The 21,221-nt window shown below is 46.0% G+C and overlaps 1 protein-coding gene across 2 annotated transcripts in view; it reads left to right on the top strand.

Annotated features, from left to right (window-relative positions):
• The window catches only part of MYO5B (myosin VB), a 339,094-nt gene that overhangs the window by 189,844 nt on the left and 128,029 nt on the right, over window positions 1–21,221 (top strand). For both annotated transcript variants that reach the window (XM_047828137.1, XM_047828138.1), the window contains exons 5-9: window positions 2,420–2,576; window positions 10,050–10,193; window positions 11,517–11,598; window positions 16,616–16,723; window positions 20,280–20,389. In XM_047828137.1, the coding sequence (XP_047684093.1) occupies window positions 2,420–2,576; window positions 10,050–10,193; window positions 11,517–11,598; window positions 16,616–16,723; window positions 20,280–20,389 (601 nt within the window). The remainder of the gene's footprint in view (window positions 1–2,419; window positions 2,577–10,049; window positions 10,194–11,516; window positions 11,599–16,615; window positions 16,724–20,279; window positions 20,390–21,221) is intronic.

Here is a 21,221-nt window from a genome sequence, read left to right as displayed (position 1 = left end):
ACACGTAAACTTTAAGAAAAAAAAAGTGAACTTACCTGACTTTAGCCTACATGTCAACGTCAGATCTGATATCCATCAAATTAGGCAGCAGTTAGCACTAATGCCATTGTCCACACGTTGTCATGCCCCAGAGCATGTTCTGTGTCTCCAGTTTGCTGTGTGTGCTGCTGCCTCAGGGAGCCTGGCAGCTCTCACCCCTGCCCCCACTGCTCTGGCTCCTTCTCTCCTGGCATCCATATGTAGCTCCCAGAGAACCTTCCTGACTGAGTTCTTTGGGTAATCTTTACTTTTCCTTCACATGTGATCCTCTGCTCAGGACTAAGGCTCAGATGCATCCTGTGCTTATCGATTTATTTTAGGTCGAGCCTGTGGGTGTGGCTCCTGCAATTCAGTTCTCCTCCTGGCAGTTACAGGTTGTCTTAAAGATGGCGTCAAGCTCAGGTCTGTTTCAGAGTGTTCACGGTCGAGGTCTGGAGGTCCAGCTGCTAATACTGTTAGTTGTCTGGGAGGGCTGTGCTTCTGAGCTGTTTTCTAGGGAGTTTATTGTGAAGTATTGAGAAGAGAGGTGACACCTGTTGTTATCCCCAGGGTCCGGTGGAGGTCCTATGAAATTCAGTGAACATGGGAAACACAAGCATCCGCTATAGGCTTCTTTATACAGCATCTTTCAATGTAAAGATTTCTCAGAAACAAGGGGAGAAAAAAAGACACTCTAATGACAATAGGGATATCCTAGAGCTATAAGAGATCTCAGAAAGCCACTTGTTTTTCCTCCAAATATTTGGTGGGATTTACATGTTTTCAAGTAATTGCTTGGATAGCCAATTTGGAGCATCCATTTTTTCCCCCCATCTTAATGGTGTCTACTGACCAATGGTATTCACTCAGATCCATCCCCATTTGATGATGAGTTTGTGTGAGCTGAGACCACATTGCTCTTTGCTGCACTTGAATGGTGGCTATGGGTTAGGGTTTCTTCAGCCCAGCTACCACACCAGAGCCTACTTGGGGCTCCCACGCCTAGCCCAGATCTCTATCTTTCTAGTCATCCTCTGGTTGACATTGGTGTCCTCACGCTGCTTCCCCACTTCTTGGCTGTTGATCCAGATCAGAAGCAGGGCCAATATTTGTTCCCCTTGCTGATAAGCTGCAGTCTACTTGGGTTGATAATGAGCAGCCTGTGGTGCTTCTCTGTTCCTTCTGCCCATAGCCTGCTCTGCCCAGGAAGCCACAGGAGCTGGTAGTAGTAGTGGGCCAGTGCCAGGAGGTCTGTGTTTTAAACTCACTTCCACGTTCCTGGGTTTTCTCCTCTGGAAGTGGGGTGATGGTTAATCTCTAGGAGTATATATTTTGTGCCATGCGCTCTAGAGGGACTGGAGACAGAGAGCAACGTGTCCTCCTGGCAGTGGATTTGTGAGCTGGATGTAGATGGCTGAGTATAGCCCTTAGAAGCAATTCGTTTGCCGAACCTGTTTTCCAAACATTTGTTCGTTCTCTCTCGTTCTCTCTCGTTCTCTCTCGTTCTCTCTCGTTCTCTCTCGTTCTCTCTCGTTCTCTCTCGTTCTCTCTCGTTCTCTCTCGTTCTCTCTCGTTCTCTCTCGTTCTCTCTCGTTCTCTCTCGTTCTCTCTCGTTCTCTCTCGTTCTCTCTCGTTCTCTCTCGTTCTCTCTCTGCTTGAACGTCCATGTTCCTTAGAGGTCTGAGAGGCTGCTCTTACCATTACTTGTCACTCATTCTGCTGTTTTAAAGGGATAAATATAGATGCATTTATATCTGAGGGAGAGTATCTTCTTTCCCCTTTCCATTTGGTCTTACTGAAATCCCTCTGACTGCAATTGATAGCTGTTTCATCTCATTTCTGATAAACTTGGAGCAAGATCAGTCTGGTGGTTAATAGCATGGCTTTTATGATACATACGTATGAATAAGAAATTCAAAACCATATCTTCCGGCTCAAACACAAAAGACTCTTGTTTTTGAAAAATTACATTTGTAGTGGCACAAGATGGGCATGTTAGAGAATCAAAAGGTGAGACTGTATACCTGAAAAGGCATATATGTAAATTCTCAGGGGGTGTGTGTGTGTGCGCACGAGTGTGTGTATGTACATAGAGAAATGTTTTAGGGTGTGCTGCATCCAGAGAGGAAGTAAAAGCATGACTGGCTGGCTGTGCCTCCCTTCTTGAGGGCCCTTATGTAAGGGTATGTGCTATTTGTAAGCCCTTTGCTGAACTCTTCCTTCTCCTGTTTGTGGATCTTGTGGAAGCCTCCGAGGGAGGGCAGACTGTTTTAGCAATGTTCTTCATTGTTATCCTTAAAAGAAGGCAAGATTCTCTTGGGCTCGGACCCTTGTCAACAGAGCCCCTGGAAGGCAACAGTTTCTCCACAGCAAGTAAGTGACCAGAGCTCTTTCCTTCCAGAGATGAGAAGAACCAGTCCATCATAGTCAGCGGGGAGTCTGGAGCCGGCAAGACTGTGTCAGCCAAGTACGCCATGCGCTATTTTGCCACGGTTGGTGGCTCAGCCAGTGACACCAACATTGAAGAGAAGGTCCTGGCATCCAGTCCCATCATGGAGGTAAAGCCTTTCCAAATGTATTTGGCTTTTCTGGCTGGAGTTGCTTCCTCTGGCAGCAAGACTGCTGGGTGTCCAGCCTTATGTGGTTGCCCACAAGAATCCTTAGAAAGCGGTGCATGTGCCCACATTCGTGCTTCCCCTGAGAGTCCGTTGTCTACAATTGAGGAAAAAATTCCAAAGGTGCCCCTAAGACCACGGAATTGGGAGTACTCTAACCTGGTAGTGCCTTTCAAGTCCCTAGTATAGAGTGGAGTGTCCTTTTCCTGTCCTCCTTGTCCCTTGACTCTGCTGGATGCTCTAGTGAATGTCCCTCCATTCTACCTTCCCCTCTGCTGCTGGTCCCCTCCCCTCCTGCCATCATGTGTTAGCAAATCTGCATTTCACCTGAACCATCCAATGCTTGAAGGCCTGCTGGATCAGGAGGGCAATTTGCTTGGGCAGGGGTGGGAGGACTATGTAGAAGATTCCTTTTTTGTCCTAAAAACATTTGGACATTTTATTTTATTTGGGGGTTGAGGGGAAGGGTGGGACCAAAAGCTATGCGGTGACACAGAATCTATTGATCCTCAGAAAGCAGTTACCAATTATGGCATGAACTGGCCAGCTTGGGTTCTGTCTGGATCTTGACTCCTCACCCCCAGCCTCAGAGCAGTCAGTACAAGTACAAGGCCAGAGAGATTTGCTAAAACTTAGATCCTGCTGTAACTCATCATGTTTTAGGGTCACAGCTCCATTTCTCTCTTTCTTTCCTCCATAAAAACTTAATTCTGATAAAGTAGATCTAAATGGGCACGCAGTCTCTGGCCAGCTTTGGTTTCCTGCCTCTGAAATGGAGGCTCTTGATTATCGTCTAGGTTACAGTCTGGTAGGAATCGGCCCCCTGCCAGTTTGGGGCAGCTCCTTTGTTTTAGGAAAAATTCATTTGAGACTGAAAGCTGCCAAAATAGCATCAGATTTCTCTGCAGTGCCTTGAGCCCCATCGATTAAGAGCCAAGTCACCAAGATGATTGGTCTCTCAGATGCTTTTGGAGCTGGAGGAAACAAGAACCTGCCTGGACCTTCCCAGATCCCCTCTCCCCCCCGCCCGCCCTTCCTTTACCAAGTGCTGGAGTAAATTCTGAGTCTCAATTCATAGGAATTCATGGCTTTTACAGGCATAGTCTCCTGCCTACACAGTTGGATTATCTTGTAGAACTTGCATTCTCTACTGACAGGACACAATATATTCATTAACAATTCAACAAAAGCCAGTTTCCATACTGTTCTTATATGGATTGGGAAATGGTCAATACAGTTGGAGGCATTTTTATTAAACAGATGTAAACAGGAAAACTTTTATTCTGTTACAATGGTTCTTAAACGTGACTGCATCAGAATCACCTGGAGGGTTTGTTAAATGAGATTGCTGGATTCACCCACAGTGTTTCTGATTCAGAAGGTCTGGGGTAGGGGTCCCAAAACTTGCCTTTCTAGTAAGTTCTTAGGTGATGATGATTCTGATGGTCTGAGTACCACAGTTTGAGAACCATTGGCCTATGAAAAAGGTAAGGGCTCACTGGAAAATATGGACGAGTAAAAGGAAATAAGTCCCTGCCTAACCCTACAGCTTGCTGAGGATTGTTCAACATTTGGGTCTGTTTCCTTTCAGTTGTTTCACTGAGTATTGCAGTCATAAACCTTATCCCCCATATCATTGAGCTTTTTTATGAACTGACTTATTGGCTGCAAACATACTAATATTGTTGGACATTCAACTTGTTGATAGCCTGTTTGCTCATAGCATTTGTTCTAAGCCCAAGATGGTGGCCTGACCATGGCTTCCGTTCAGAATGTGGTAGACCATGGCTTCGGCCTACCCTGGACCATCCATCTGTGCACCTATGAATTGAGGCAGCTAAGATTGTAATCTACAGTTAACATCATGTTTCATCTCAAATGGGAGTGAAACCAGGCTTTCGGCCTTTCCTTCGCCCCTGAGTTTCAAACCTCAGTGCATTTTTAAGGTAGTAAGTTTTCAAAGCTACAGAATGCTGCCTCTTTTGGAAGCAGTATATAGTTCTTCTAGGCAAAACAGAGAAGGGAAGTTCTCTCTGGTGACTGAACAAAGTAATTTTAGTCGAGATGATAATTTAATGAAGGTAGATCACCACATTAAACATGTTCAAGACAAGATTTTTTAAACTTGTTTTATGGTAGTTAAACATACATAAAATATACCATTTCAATTATTTTACATGAACAATTGAATTACAGGACATGCACAGTGTTATGCAACTGTCACCATCGCCCGTCCACTTCCGGAGCTTTTTCATCATCCCAATTTGTACTTGTTAAAGAACAACTCCCTGTTCTGCTTTCCAGCCCCCAGACCCTAGTAACCTCTATTCTACTTTCTGTGTCTATGAATTTGCCTGTTTTAGGTACCTCTTATAAGTGGAATCACACAACATTTGTTCCTTTGTGTCTGACCTATTTCACCTAATGTTTTCCAAGTGTCTCCATGTTGTAGAATGTAGGAGTATGTCTTTGCTTTTTATGGTTGGATGACATTTTGCTGTGTGGGTATGCTGTATTTTGTTAATTCATGCCTCTGTTGATGAATCATTGGGTTTTCACCTTTTGGCCAGTGTGAATAATGCCACTGGACAGTAGCATGCAGGCATCGGAGTTCCTATTTGGGGAATGTTTTTTTTTTAAATTATAGTAATCTAAAAAGATCTAACATTTCAATATCTATTATGTCCTGAATGGGCTGGTGCATTGCTGGGGATTCAGGGTACTTTGGCATGGGAGAAATGTGAGAACAACACACACTCCCCAAAACACACAATGTGGTTCACTTGCTAAATTCTAAAGGGGAATGTACACACAAAGCAGCCTCCTCATGCACGATGTCACATAACTAAATGCTACAGTGGTTTGGATGCGCAATGTTAAATTTCTGCCTTGTGCAAATTGGTACTTTGGAAACCATCTGGGTAATTCCTTAGGGCTCAGTCTGTCAAACTACAGAACGTGGTCATCTTAGAAACTGTCCCTTGACCTTTAAGTGGTACATTTGAGAGAAATCTTGGCTATAAATGTGGAAAGGAAGAGTCCCAGCCGGGAAAGAACTCTGGGTGGGTTAGGAAGTGTTGTTGAGCAGAGAAAGCAGCTTCTACGGTGCTAAAACCTAACTTTTCATGACTTTGGAGTCTAGCTGGGTCCTTGTGTCAGGAAGCCCAGTCAGCTTTGTGGCTCCTCCGAGGGTTATAGGCAACACAAGTTTGTCCTAATCAGGAGACAGCTGATGACTGACGACTCTGCCCCAGCTCAGGACGGCACCTCCTGGCTGAGCAATCAGTTATGCTCCTCGATCATCTCATTATTTCTGCACCCTGGCAACTGCAGCCGCCTCCTGGGGAGACAGAGTTGAGGACAATCTGAGATGGTGGAATCCCCAGCCAGCTGCGCTAAGTGGCAGTTGTTTGAATTAAAGGCGACTCGAGGGTGGATTGGGATGATTTACTCTCCGCGCCAGAGCTCTCTGCCCCCACTCTGTGTAAGAGCTTGCCAGCATCCCGGCAGCGATTTGCTCACAAGTCTGCACTGATTAAAAGAATATTGGTAATCAGGAGACTGTTAGAGCAGGGACAGAACCAAGTCCAGACCAGCTTCTTGGGATCATGTAGCATCATGTAGCTTCTTGGGATGACCAGAGTCTGCATGCACACAAGTCCAGGGGCCAGAGGCTCCCCCATCCTGGGAGGAAGGGGGGCGAGGGGTACAATGAGCACACACAATATAAACTAAGACCACTTACTATGTAATTTGGGGGATTTGACTTTTTTTAAGCTCAAGAAACAAGGCCTACAACTATTAACCTATTCATATGAGAGTCTGCACCCAAAATAACTTTGCTCTTGTCTCGTGTCGACACACTCTGGCCATCCCACACTCTCAGGTGCCCTGTCCCTTTGCCCACACCATATCCATCACTAGAACCCCCTCCCTCCCTGCTATCAGATTCTACTCACCCTTGAAGACCCTCAACTTACACTCCTTAAAGCCATTCCACTTGTGCTGGGAATGGCTAATAGCTCCCTTCCCTGTGCTTCCACACTATGGGTATGTCTCTCATATTGTATAATCCTAATCCTACTGAAGTTATTCCGGGCCATTTGGTCTCACTACATATTTGCATATGCATAAACAATGAAGAAGGTGGTCCTCTTATGTCCTATGTGAATGGTAGTGTATTCTGTCATTTTTGCAACTTTGTCCACTCAACATCTTTTAAATTTATCCATGAATCATGCTCTAGCTTACTTTTACTAGCTTTATAGTGTCCCATTGTGTGAACACACTACACTTTATCTGTTCCCCTACTCATGTGCATTTAGGATGGATTTCTTTTTTTGTTAAATACAACCTGTCTAGAACATTCTTGTGCTTACCCACGTGTACACTTGGGTATTTTTCCAGGTGCTACTTAAAGATAGAGTTGCCTGTTAGGTGTGTGTATATTCAATTTTACTAGATAGGTCCAGTTACTTTTCAGGATGGTTGTTCCTGTTTCCATGTGAGCCGGCAACGTAGGAGAGTTCCTTTGTCCTCACACCCTCCTCATTCTGTAGTGTCAGAGTTCTTTGCTGTGGCCCCTCTGGGCTGCTGTTTTAATCTACAGTTCTTTGATGACCACTGAGGTTGTCTTTTCTTAGGTTTATTGGTCACATGAGTTTTGTGTTTGTGTGTGTGAGAGAGAGAGAGAATTTCCTGTAGCGTGGCTCATTTTCCAGATTTTAACCACTTGCATCATTTTTGCTTTTTTTTGTTGTTTTTGGTCTGTGAGACTCGAGGTTAAAACCTGTTTTTCTGTTATCTATGATAACTGGACTTGTTTTCCTTATGCATCAAGACGTTTCCTGAGTCAGGGGATAACCAGAAAAATCTAGCCACAAAAATCAATGAGACCTTTACACACAAGTTGGGAGTCCTTCCTACCTAGGTTGAGTTTATGGGTTGGCAATAATAAATAACCTTTTTGTGGGCGACGTTACATACTTTTGAAAGGTCTATCGTTTCTCAAAACGGCCCTCCTGAGGTGAGAAGGATAGATCTTTTGACGGTGATCTTTAGGCCCTGGGCAAGTGAAACGCCCAGAGTCTAAGAGACCCCCAAAAACGAACCACCAGAGTCAAAGCTAAGCAGCAAGGGTCATTTATTGCAGGTTCGAACCTGGACCTCTGCGCCCCCATTGCCGGTGACGCCAAGAGGCCCTGAGAGGTTTTTACACCCCTTTTATAGACAGGTACAAACAAGTCATGGGGAAATCAGGAATTTTCCACAGTTACAGAGCTGCGATTGGTTGGTGTTTAAAGTTGGACACTTAACAGTATTCGATTGGTTCCTGCCTTTAGGTCAGACCACAACTGGGGGTACGGGTATCACAATGATTGATCAGGAATACACGGATGTGCCAAGCAACAATGATTGATCAGGAGTACACGGATGTGCCAAGTAACAATGGTTGATCAAGAATATACGGATGTGCCAGGCAATAATGATTGATCAGGAATACATGGGCGCGCCAAGCAATTGTACAGAAGCGGAACAAGCTGGTTAAGCTTGGTTAGGTTTCAGTTTCCCGTAACTTAAGCTTTTAAGTTTCAATTTTCTCAGGCCTTTCACAAGCACTCCCTAGGCCATTACAGGGGGCGGTCTCAAGTAGGGCAGAGGCTCTTGTTGCTGCTTTACAAATCATGGAATTTGAATATTTTGACATTTGAAATAGAAACGTATTTATGGAAGCAAGGTTATCTTTTGGAATTTTCCACAAACTGGACTTTGCTAATTGTATCCTCATGATGTTGGTAATATGTTCCCTTTCTCCCCTGTGTTTCCTGTAAAAGGGCAGTAAAATTCAGAGACTTGATTAAATTGAGGCTGGATTATTGGTGCACATTTGGGACAGAACACTCGGTGTACTTGGATGGTGAATTGGATATGTAGGGTGCAGGCACTCTTGGACTGAATAGCTTCCTTAGTGCAAGCTAGGCTTTTTGGTTTCTGCGAGTGAATGGTTGCGTGCCTGAAGGTCTCACTTGTTCACCTCAAAAATAGGAATGGAACGTTTCCATGAGCATTTATTAATGTGATCTTTTAAAAATTTTTTAATGTTTATTTTTGAGAGATGGAGCAAGAGTGGGGAGGGTGGGGTAGAGAGAGAGGGAGACACAGAATCCAAAGCAGGCTTTAGGCTCTGAGCTGTCAGCATAGAGCCCTACACTGGGCTCGAACCCATGAACTGTGCGGTCATGACCTGAGCCAGAGTTGGATGCTCAACTGACTGAGCCACCCAGGTGCCCCTCTTATTGTAATCTTTTACACAGTGATTTGCTTTCAGCTGTGTTGTTTCCCTTGTTAATAACAGATGCCAGCTAAGCCTTGTGTAGTTTTAGGATGTCCAGAGATCCCGGTAGTTTGGGAACTTGGATTTGGCTGAGAAGGGGTAGAGGGTGGAATGGGATTTTACATTTTTTTTCAACCTCTGTGTGCCACAAATTTTCTCGACAACTGATAACATAGTGGATATTTTTCAACCATGTAAGAATGTAAACATGTGAGAGGGACTAAAATATTAATATATTCATTACCAATTTATTAGCAATGGGATGTTTTATAGAAAGTAAATAATCATGCCAGGTTATTTAGCCACTCACCTTTTAAATTATCCTCTAGGGGCATCTGGGTGGCTCAATTGGTTAAGCATCCAACTCTTGGTTTCGGCTCAGGTCATGATCTCACAGTTCGTGGGTTTGAGCCCTGCGTTGGGCTCCATGCTGACAGTGTGGAGCCTGCTTGGGATATCTCTCTTCCTCACAATAAAAAAAAAAAAAAAAAAAAAAACACATTAAATGTAAACAAATGTCTGCTGTTTTGAATGGTGCCCCTACAGCTGCATAAGAAATGGTACCAAGAGGGTGATGTCTTCCTGATTTGATCTAGTGATGAGGTGCAGAGACGTTGGTTGATCTTTGGTCTCTTTCTTGGAAATACAGTTTATCAGTTTGGAATGACATTTGACTGCTTTGTCATGGAGGTCTGATCAGAGCACACTGAGGTTTGTGTGTCTCAAAACAATTCAGAGCTCTTGGTTACTGGCTTTGGTTTAATAGCTCAAGTAGTGCTCAGAATGGTGCTCTCGGTGATTCTCTAGACCTTTCCTTCATGTAGCCATCATATGCACATTCCAGGTAGGATAACTTGACAGAGTTCACCAATCCAGTCCTTACTCTCACTGGCCATTCTTAGGAGTAAAGGAGGCAGGAAATGAACTTTTGTTTTTAGCTCAGCTCATTGTCATCCCAATGGTAGGGGAAGCCCTGTAAGGAAGTGGGGGGGGGGGGGGGAGGGAGATGCTGCCACAGACCTACAACCTTGAGGTCAAGAAAGCTTTCCTGGTTTTGCATTCCTTCTGTTTGTTCTGTGCAGGCCATTGGAAATGCTAAAACCACTCGCAATGACAACAGCAGCCGTTTTGGGAAGTACATTCAGATTGGCTTTGATAAAAGGTACCACATCATTGGGGCCAACATGAGGACCTACCTGTTGGAGAAGTCCAGAGTGGTCTTTCAGGTGAGTGTTGGGACGTGGGCTTCTTTGTACTTTCTCCCATGAATGACGTTTACTTGCCCCCTTGTCTGCCTCCTGTGCCCAGAGAGCACCTCCTCTTTTGGAAGTGGAATTGGATACGCTTGTTCTTGTGGTTTTCTTTCCTTTCCTCAAAAAGGGTTTGTTCGAATACTATGGTCGTCTACCCAGTATTGTTTTGAAGTGGGTTTTGTTTTCAGTTTCAGTCAACAAACCTAATGAGTGCCTGTTACATGCTAGATACCAGAGATAGGTGAAGAATAAGATGGTCCTGTTCTTTGCGGGTTGTAATCTTAGGATTAGAGGATTGTTGTACGGGGTCTCGGGGCTTCAGTGCTCCCCAGGAAACTTACTTTGTAGGTTATATTTTTAAAAATGCAAAAAACACTACTTGGACATGCACCTAGCCCAAAAACTGTCCTCCTCCAGCCCCCTTTCAATGGTCCCATACTTGAACTGGGATGGTGCGTGTCCTGGTCTGAGCCAGCCACACCCTCTTCCCACCCCGACCCTCGGCAGAGGGGACATCCAAAACAGCCTCAGCTCTTTCTCAGAGATGCCTGTCTACATGCTGATGCTTAACAAACATCTAATGATTTTTTTTAACTAATTTTTTCCCTTTGTTCAGGCTTTCTCTCCACCTCCCAAATATTGGTTCAATAGCCCCATATCCTTATCTCACCGCAGCAAAGTAAACAGCCTACTATACTGGGTACAGGTCTGATCTGGCTGTGACTCTGTCCAGACTCTTCTCTGAACACTCCTTGAACCTCCTTATTCCTTTGCTCAGGCCTCCTGAAGCTCCCCCCACCGCCACCACTCTGCCAACTTAATGCAGGTGTAGCCTGAGTGTCTGCTCTAAGTCCTGTCTCCGTCTTGGACTTGATGTGACTGCCCCAGCCTGTCATGATGGGCAAGGGCATAGCTCTGACTTAGTCCCAAGCCTCCCAGGGGAGAATGGGAGTCTACTGCAGGCAAGTTACGATCTGTGCAACATGAGCCAGGCAACACGGATATCTGAGCAAGTGTGTGTTGTCTGACCATTCCACTATTTGCGAAAGAGCAGTGATGTTCTATGTGGGAGAAAAAATACACTAGAGGTAAAAATCTTGAAGCTTGAAGAAGGCCCCATAATAGTGAAAGAGAAGTCCGGGGGTGGGAAGTGAAGGTGGCAGAGGGTGTGGAGGAAAACCTGAGCAGAAGTCCTGACCTCTGTCATGTGACCGCCAGACCCTGGGATTAGAACAAGTGAGGGGACGATCTTGGGGGTCACTGCCCTAAACCTGTTTAACTTTTTCCCTCCTTCAGGCAGATGACGAGCGGAATTACCACATCTTTTACCAGCTCTGTGCTGCCGCCAGTCTCCCGGAATTTAAGGAGCTTGCACTGAGTACGTAACGTGCATGTGTCTGTCCTCGGGTGGGCTCCTGCAGCACCAGGTGCTACATCTGGAGGCGCGGACTGGAGGAAGGGTGCTCTGCTCAAAGCCCTCCGTTGTGGGTTCTTGTCCCAGCTCTGCCCCTACGTGGGCACGTCTCCCCAGACCTCTTTGAGCATCCATTTGAGAGGATCAGAGGCAGGGGGCAGAACAGTATTTTGCAGAACGCAAAATACTTTCCATGCATTGTTTTGAAAAACATTTCCACTTTAAACTTTGCAAAAAGTGTGTCCCCACCGTGAGGATCTAGAGATTTAGCTAAGGCACATCGTGTAATTGAGCTAGTGAGTTTTAGGTCCCTTTCAAGGATGGAGATGAAGAAAAGGAGGGAGGGAGAGGCCGGAGCAGGATGAAGATGGACGGCTGGATGGCACAGGCTATGATGGCGTTGGGCTGCGGCGACTCTGGTTTCTTCTGAGCAGGTGGGGCGCCGTGGCACCCACGCACGGGAGCGTCGCAGGGCGACACAGAGTGACTAAAAGCGCCTCTCCACTGAGTCACCTGGCTGTTGCCATGAGATAAAAAGACAACCTTTCAGTTGTCTGCTAACACTGTGTGCCGCAGGCTGTCGGCAAGTTTAGTTTGCCTGGAGGCTGTTGACATGGAGCTAGGGCAAAGCAAGAGGAGTGAGCAGGCTTTAGTTCGAGATGCCACCAACGGAGGGCCTAGGCTTGGGGCCTGGAGCCTGGGGCTTTCCCCCTTCCGAGCCCTGGGACTTTGTAAGGAATATTGATGGACTCCGGGCTGGAGTCCTCAAAGCCATCTCCTGACAGATGCGTGTGACGTAGGCAAGCCCGGGGGCCGTGTAGCATCCTGTGTGTGCCAGGTGTCCTGTCTCTGGTCTCTTGGGTGTCTTTTAGGTGAGGGCAGGTTCAGTAGTAGCAGATGGGGTGACGACAAGCTGGGTGTCTAGACAGAGGCCGGTTGGTCTTTGTGCAACTGTGAGAGAAATAGACTGCTGGGGCTTTGCTGTTCGTGACCCAAATCCTGGCTGTCTTGAGGGCCCAACACCAGATCCCCCTCTGACAGCTCCAGCCTGTGTTCCTAGTAGCTAAAACACACCAAGTGGTTCAAACCTCAGTCTGCGCTCTTAACTCTGCCTCACTTATAAGCTTCTGCAGCATTTGGTACCTGGGCACGCAGTTTAGCCTTGGGTCCTTTGTTTGTTCATCGAACCCTACGAAGGTGGTGGTAGGTACTGCGGGTGTAGTGCTGAGCATAACCGTCGTGGGCCCTGCCCTTGCTTAGCTTACAGTCAGTTACAGTGCAGAGAGAGAAGGGTATGCTGAGTGAAGCGGAGCGGAGATGGGTCAGAAGGTTCCCCAGGGAAGTAAATTGAGAACCAAAGTGAGAAGCCCAGGATGGCATATATTATGCTGGCCTTCTGCTATACTCTAGTCAGTGTTTACAAATCTGAATCTCCCCCACTGAAGCTATCAACTCCTTGAGGACAAGGAGAGACCGGTACAAGCCTTGTTTGATGAGCACCTCCCTGAGCTGGCAGCTTGGGCTCTGATGTTGGCTTATGGCCACAAGTGACCAGGAATGTAGGCCATGCTAAGGGCTTTTGTCCCCCCACCTCTTTCCTTCCCAAAGTGGGGACATGAGCCCAGCTAGACTTCTCAGAGCCAGCCTGCAGGGGATCAAAACTTTTTTAAAGGTCATTTTTGTAGAAAAATAAACAAGTTCTGGTGAGATCCTTTGTATTTGGACCATTGTATCCCAAATGTAACTTTAAGGAAATAGGAAAAAAAAAAAAATCCTAATTTTTTTTTGCACTTATGCAAGTGCACTGAATTAAAAAACAAAAAATAGCTTTTCCATATTCTTTCTCTTGGCCTCTTCCTTGGGCCTCTGACTGGAGCAGTTGAAAACTACCCAATTCGATCCATTTCTTGCACTGTTTTACCTATGTGTGCCCTCCAAGAACATCTGGAAGGAAGCTGAGAGGTGTTGAGCTCTTGTGCTCAGGGGTGTGGCTGTGTTCGGCCTTGTGGGTGCATTGGCTGTGAGCTCTGAAGCTTGACATTGAGTTCCGCTGATAACCCTGGCTGAGTGGCTGGAAACCTGAAGTAAATGAGGGACTGGCCAGTGGTTCCTAGTAGATATTTAGACTGTCTCGCCAGATGTCTCTGCAAGACCCCTGGCCCAGCAAGAGTTTTGTGCATTTGAGCATGGGGGAGCAGATTTGCAGCCATTCGTCTGTATTTCCCTCTGCCCTACCCTATTGTTGGTGGCCTGTTGCATTAAAATGACCTCAGGATGAGATTTAAAGAAAAGTACTCCAATAAGTGTCTGCAGTGTGAATAAATGATGGTAAAAAAGAGGTATAATGGGCTTATATTTCCTTAAATATAGCCCTTAGGTAATGAGGAATAAATTTTTTTCCACTTGTATCAATAGTTTTATAAAAAGCCTCTCTTGCACAGTTAGAACATAGCCTCCCAGGTGAAGTGCTAGCCCTCGGTCGTGGCCCCTGATGGTCGGTCCACTGCTCTATTCACTGGGCTCACACTTCCTCAGTGGTCTAAACACTGTCTGACCCGGCATCTGCCTGTTGAGTCAGTTACTAGGGGGCTTTGTGGTATATTTCTCCTTAGAAATGCTGAGTAAAGAGCCAAACTGGAGGATAAGAGACGTTGCTCAGGTGAGATGGTCAGTGATGCCTTCATAGGCTGGAAAGGAGAGCCAGGATCCAAGGTGGCTAAGCAGATGGCAGAGAACCTTCTGCTGTTGGGATGTCTCTTACAAGGGTCTGGAGTGTGATGGGGACACAGGCGATTGCAAACCTAAAAGCTGATCATTTTGATTGGATTCAAATCATTTAGTAGAGTGAGCTGTGACTGACCCAGGGGACCCCTGCAGTGATGAGCCTGAGCCAGAGGAGGTTCCCCTGGTGGGCCTGAGTTTGGGAACTGGCAGCAGGGAAGGTGGGGGAGTCTGACTCAGAACATCAGGTCGTAGGCCCTGGTTGTTGACCATGAAGGGTCTTGGTAGATGCTGAAAATGCCTCCTTTCCTCCAGCAGAGAGGTCTGGTGCCTTCCTTTGGAGTCTCAGGTGCCTGTTTTTCTGGTATGTCAGCTGATAACTTTTGACAACGAGTTAGGTTGTGTTTGACAAAACCATGTCATAAACATCCCTCTCCACAATAGGGTCACCAAGTAGTGGGCTATCCCAGGCCTGGCCAAAGTCTGGGTGAGTCTGAGTGATCCCTTCAAGCCTTATGTCCCTCAGTTTGCCTGTCTGAAAAATAGGAATAAATATGTGCAATCATCTTCATGTGGGCCCTGCCAAAATCATCAAAGGAGGTACTTTGAAAGGTGAGTGAAAAGGAAAAATGAACGGATGCTTTTCATAAGCCTTGGAAACTATTGTGTCCTGTGCTAGAGCTTGTGGGGTGATTAGATATAAGAGAGGTGAGTTTGGCACCTTCCAAAGAGACCTTCCTTCCTAACAGTTCGCCTTTGCTGTGGCTGTCAGTGAGCCCGGGGCTCAAGTCCTTCCTCTCCCAGCTCAAGTGCCTCTAGTCCTCAAAGTGTGTTTGGGCTACTCCCCCGGGAAGCCTTCTGTCATAAGCTATGACTGATACTCGGCGCCCCATCCCTGTGGGCAGTGCGGGTCCTGGCTCGGGCTGTGTGGGCGGGGCTTGGGTCTGGCTTCTGCCACTTCCTCGCTGGGCCTGGCAATGTGCACTTACCCAACGAGTGTGGCTTGGAGCAGAGGGTGCAAGGTGGGGAATGGAAGAGACCAGAAAGGAGAGGTAGGCAGGACCCCTGTGGGCCTGGACCGAGAGTAGAGCTGAGGAATGACAGTGAGGAAGCCGGTGGATCTGAGACCAGAGATGTGGAGGCAGCCCTGAGTCTGGAGGGGAAGGAGGAGGAACCTGCAGCTGCTTCACAAAAGACCCTGGAGGTCCTTTCAGGGTGCTTGACCCCTGTCTTGGGGGCAGAGGGGTAGGGAGGGGGTCTCTAAAGGGCTTTAGATAGGGTTGCAGTGTGATCAGAGTTACCAGCAATTTGAAAGTGGACTCGAAAGGACAGGAGAAGGAAGGAGACTGGGTTAGTCTTTGGCAACAGTCCCCAGAGAGCAGGTGCTGAAGGTCAGACCCCGACGATGACAGGGGGAGCAAGGAAAGAGACTCAAATTCTTACGGGATCAAACAGGCAGATCAAGGTGTTGAAGGAGGACCGGGAATCACAATGAAATGGCCTCTATGCATGTTTAACTGATGAGTGCTCAAATGGCACGAACTCAGATCAAGGTGAAGTAATTGGGTCTTTACAGCCCAGCCAGTGTCCAGCTTTGGCATCTTGTCAAACATACATTTAGAAATTCTAAACACTGGTCAGGGTGGTATTCCACAAAGGTACTGTATTTTCTGGAAAATGATTTTCTGAAGTAATTCTGATGAGGTGCCCTTGTTACCCTAAATGCCGACTTCCCAGCCTATTGTGCGGCTACTACCCAGGGCTTGTTGCATTTTTGCCCCCCTTCTGGGGTTGGCTCTGACTCCTAAGGCAGAACTGAGACCCCTCCTTGCCACTTGTCCCCCAGGCTGTTATCAGAGGCCTGACTGAGGAGGAATTGAACTGGAGGTGAGAGCAAAACACAAAACAAGGGTCTCAACTCGCTTCTGTTCACCTGTCTGAAGAACTCGGGTGCCCAACTTGGTAGAACAACTGAGCAAAAAACCCGGTGAATCCTGTAAATTGAACTACCTGTGACTATCTCATTCACTGTTTTTCACATGCTGGTTTTATACAAACACGACAGTGCGTTCGGTCAGCATGGTGTAACGTTCTGTGTTTCCTTATCCAGTTTTCTCTCCATTTGCCACTGTCAATAAAGGTGATACCTTAAAGGGTTCCACATGCGGCTGGGAATAAAACTTCACCTGGGAAGAGTAGAAATCCTCTTGGGTCGTGATCATGGGTAAACCGGGATGCCTTTCCTCCTCTCCTCCCACAGCATGCGCGGAGGACTTCTTCTATACCTCACAGGGAAGAGACACGTGTATCGAAGGTGTCGATGATGCCGAGGACTTTGAGAAGACGCGGCAAGCCTTCACACTCCTCGGTGAGCAGCTTCTGAGTGGGAATGGGCCCAGAGGATTGATTTCATGGAGAGTAGAAAAGCCTGACAGTGTCCCGCTTGGCCAACCTTCATAAGCCGATAGGGAAACCCTGTTGCCCTCAGTGAATGTCCTCCCACTCTTACTCCATCCCAACCCTCGGTTCCGAAGTTTAAGAACAGCTTTGTTGATATGTCTTAAAAATCAGGGATTGTGAGTTGCTCTCTCAGGCACTGCAAGATAGCCCTTTTCGCTTCCTCAGGCCATCAAAGCCAGTGGAGGAAAATGAAAAAGAGCTACATCCTCCTGTGCTGTGGTCTGGGTTTAGAGGCCATGTGTTCTGGCAGAAAGAGCATGTCTTTTGGACCAAATCACCCATGTACCTCAGTCATGGGATCTGAGTTGGAAACAGACTATATAAAGGTCTGGTGGCACCCTCATAACACAATGTCACTTCTGTTGTCACTGTTTCTGTACTTCAAGATTTCTGTGTCTTTATGGGCATAAAGGGCCATAGAGTGAGAGAAAACTCCTCTCCCTTGCCCTTTCTTAACTGGGGAATTGAGTAAAGTCCTGGGACCTGCAGCCAGAAGAAAACAAAGTTTGGCCAAGCAGCCTGTAATTCATGAAGTTGCTCAGGATGGGCCTTGTGTTTTTCCCCAGCCCCTTCTGACAGAGGTAGACATTTGGCTTGTGAGTCATGTGACTACTCCAGAGCAGCGTTTCTTAGGTTCTTTGGTGGGAATCTGGCAAGTCTTACCCAATGTCTAAATAAAACATGGCCAACCAGGACTTGCCCTAAGGTCGATATGGGTAGAACCAGGACTTCATGTGCTGAAATCTCAGTGCTGTTCACTTCTCTGGATAACCAGTGGGTAGACACAGTTTGTCTTTGGTACCCGTGAAATAATCGGGACATAAAAGCCACACTGGTTATTCCAACAGTTGATGATTATTAAAAGATTATTAAAAGTATAAGAGGATTTTAGGGGTACAGAAATAGCAGGTGCAAAAGAATCGCTGCCCCCTATAGGGCAAGGAAGAACAGCTAGTAAAGGAACTGTTGTTGCCTGGCTGAGATGTCAGTCCGTGGTTACCACAAGATGGGGTGAAGAAACTTGCCAGAGGGTGTGGCCATTGCCGGTCGGTCTGCACAGGGAGCCTGCAGGTGCCCCAGGGGGTGGTGGAGCCAGAAGGTCTCAGAAGCAGCTGCTAATGGGGAGACCGTGGCTTGCAGGCATCGCAGCGGCTCATCTGGGGAGGTTGCCGTGCGGCCGGGATGAATGATAACTGTAGCGGACCAGAACCAAAACAGGCCTGTCTCCCTGCTTCTCTTGCATCACTGAGTCACTACAGTGCTCTTTGACCAAGCTGGACATTGCACCATGGGCAAAGGGGAAATGTTGACAGGGTCTAGCTCCAGTATCACAAAGTGGGACAGATTTGAAACCGGTAATAAATTGATAAGTGGCACCCCTGACCTCTCCCACGCCCCATCACCATTGTAGTCTTCAGCTGGGAAGCCAGTTTGGAGGGGACTTGATGCTCAGCAGGGTAACATTCTGCCCAGTTTGTCAGGAGGAGGCCCCTGGAGGCTGCCCCTGTATTGCTACTGTGAGCAGTGGGCACGCACTGATGGGGGGGGGGGGGGGGAGTTGGTTCCCTCCAGGGCCTCTAAGAAACCTGGGTACTTGTGTTCACAAAGCAAAAGGCATTTGCAAATCTATTGTAATAAGCCTTTCTTCTTTGCTCTTCAATAAACTTGTCTACTTTTTTACTCTGGGGTTGACAAACTTTGTTAAAAACAGGATTATAAATATTACTTGGGGCCCTTTGAGTCACGTGGTTTTTGGAGCAGCTATTCAACTTTGCTGCTGTAGTGTGAAAGTGGCCAGAGACACAATGTAAATGAATGGGCGTGACTGTTCTAATAAAACTTTATTTACAAAAACACACTGTGGGCTATAGGTCATAGGTTGCCAACCCCTTTTACTCCTTCCGTTTTATTGTTTGGTTTTTGTTTACTAGTGCAGGAATCCTAACTATTGTTAGGATTTAATAGTCATTTGATATCTACTACTTACATTCGTACCATGACAGGGTGGTGAAGACTTTGGAAATTGACAAAGCATCGGTTCTTAAGGATAAGTGAAGGAGAGAGAAAAGCGATCTGTCCTTAATGTCCGCTTAAGGTCCAAATGCCCACTTCCTGACTAGTACTTCTGAGAGGACTTACTTGAGAGCAGGACACTCTGAGCTCTGATCCAAAGCCTAGTACAAGCCTCCTGTCTTGTCTGGGGTAACAATCTCCAGCCTTTAACCTATCTTATTTTCTTCGGTCTTAATCAGTTACAGTAAATTCTTTGGCCTCGAGCTCTTTGTTTCTTAATTAGATTAAATGAAACTAGATATTTGAATGGCTCCTGCATTTCTGTAGACCTTTGGGAATACTGGCAGTCTGTGTAACAGCCATCAGTTCACTTCCATTATTCATGTTCCTGAGCCACCCGTGTGCCAAGGCAAGAACAGGGATTCATTATATTGCTATTTCTTTGTATATTTTAAAACTTCATATTAAATAAACCCCTGCCCCTATGAAGCTTAAACAGCAATGGTTATCTCTCATTAATAAAGTCTAGGATCCATTTGTCCAGTTCATGCTTGGGTTGTCCACTTTGTGGATGGTTTTTAATCCTAGTGGGTGACATCTTTACCATCCACTTATATTGGTGTCCCTTTTTTTTTTTTTTTTTTTTTTGGCCTGAGTAAAGTATTGCCTTAAAAATTGCAGCTGGAGAGAAATATGGGAGACCACTGTATTACTTCTTAAACTGTGGGGTAGGTTGACTAGTGTTCTGTTACTCTGTAGCCTGTTTTTTTATAGGTCTGATTTTGTATTCAAAAATAAATGATAACGCCTTAAATCTAAAGATAAATTTTAAGAGATCATGTATGTCTTTGATAACTTAGGTACTCAAATGCGGCATCAGGTGTTTGCTGCCACAGCGGCTGCAGGTTCGGTGTGTCTGTAACTGAAGGAGCATGGAGCACGGCCCCAGCTGAGAGCCAGCTGGCTGTCCAGCTCCAACAACAGCACTCCCAGAAGTTTCTCCTCTTCCTCCCCCGTTGGCACTTGGGATGTGGGACACAGATGTTTGCTGGATATTGCGTTTGGAGAGAAGTGACTACAGATAAATGGCCATTGTTATTAAACTCATGAAAACATCCATAAAGTATTTGGTCGAGATGAAGACGAAAATGAGTCTGTGTGATTGCTGTCTCTCCTTTGCTCTTAGAGAAGTTAAAATGGTAGCATAACCCATCTGGTTTGAACAAGACAATCAGAAGATGTTTCCCTTTTAGCCCAGGGAGCCCCTTTGCCCTCTGAGCTGTTACTATGAGCAGTAATTACTTGGTGAGGAGCCTGGATCATTTTAGGAGTCGTTGGCCCAGGAAGGAAAATCAAGGAAAAAAAATTTTTTTAAGTCCTTAAAAAAAGGGTAAAATGTCCTTTCTATCCTACCATGGATGTTAAGTGTCATTCATTCTTCTTTTTTTCAGGAGTGAGAGAGTCCCATCAGATAAGCATTTTTAAGATAATTGCTTCTATCCTGCACCTTGGAAATGTGGAGATTCAGGCTGAGCGTGATGGTGATTCCTGTAGTATATCAGTAAGTTGCACACCAGCACCCAAGATAAAACATACACAATTTACTCTGCTCTTACAGTTTTATACAACTGAAATGTGTTTTTACGCTCAGAGGACACTCAGAGGTTATTCATTCTTAACAATAATGGCTTCTGTTCTTACTGATAATTTTTTAAAAGAACACATCCTTTTCAAATCAGTTGCCATCAAATTTCTGTCACCGAGGGGAGGGAATTTAGGGGCTATTAAATACTTTTTTTTTATGGATTGCCTTTGCAAGTACACTGAGGTCCATGGAATTCTACAGAGTGTTACCAATCCATGAGTACTTTCTGAACTCCTGACTAAGGTCCATGCAGCAAAGAGATGGACATCATGGACATCATGTTGGACATCATGCTTGGACATCAGGAAGGAGATGAAGGACTGTCTCCAAGGAGCTTACAATCTAATTGGGTGGACAAAAGATAACCACACTTAGCAAGATTTTGACAGTATGCAGAATATTGAGACATCTATGCGAAAGTATTATAACCTGTGAATTACTCCAAAAATGCTCATAGTGACTGTTATTTTCCTGGTGCCCAACGTAGCACCAGATATGTGCTACATAAAAAAAAAAAAATGGGTGGGTGTTGGAATGGGTACCAGTGCGGTCCTAGAGACAGCAGCTGGGGTGTGCTCTCTGGTATTTAGGTCAGTCTAGTCTCTCCTCTTAATAAGTGAATCTGCAACTGTTGATTATAGACCTTTCCTCGGCCCCTTAGTGGCTAAGTCTTGGGGAGATGCAAAGTATAATTCTTGTTCCCAAGGATGTAGAGTTTAGAAACCTGGATCTTGGGAAAAGACAGAAG

Source organism: Prionailurus viverrinus, chromosome D3 (assembly GCF_022837055.1).
Source record: "Prionailurus viverrinus isolate Anna chromosome D3, UM_Priviv_1.0, whole genome shotgun sequence".
Lineage (NCBI taxonomy): Eukaryota > Metazoa > Chordata > Mammalia > Carnivora > Felidae > Prionailurus > Prionailurus viverrinus.
The sequence above is the reverse complement of the archived record's forward strand: the minus strand, read 5'-3'. Positions and strand labels throughout refer to the sequence as shown.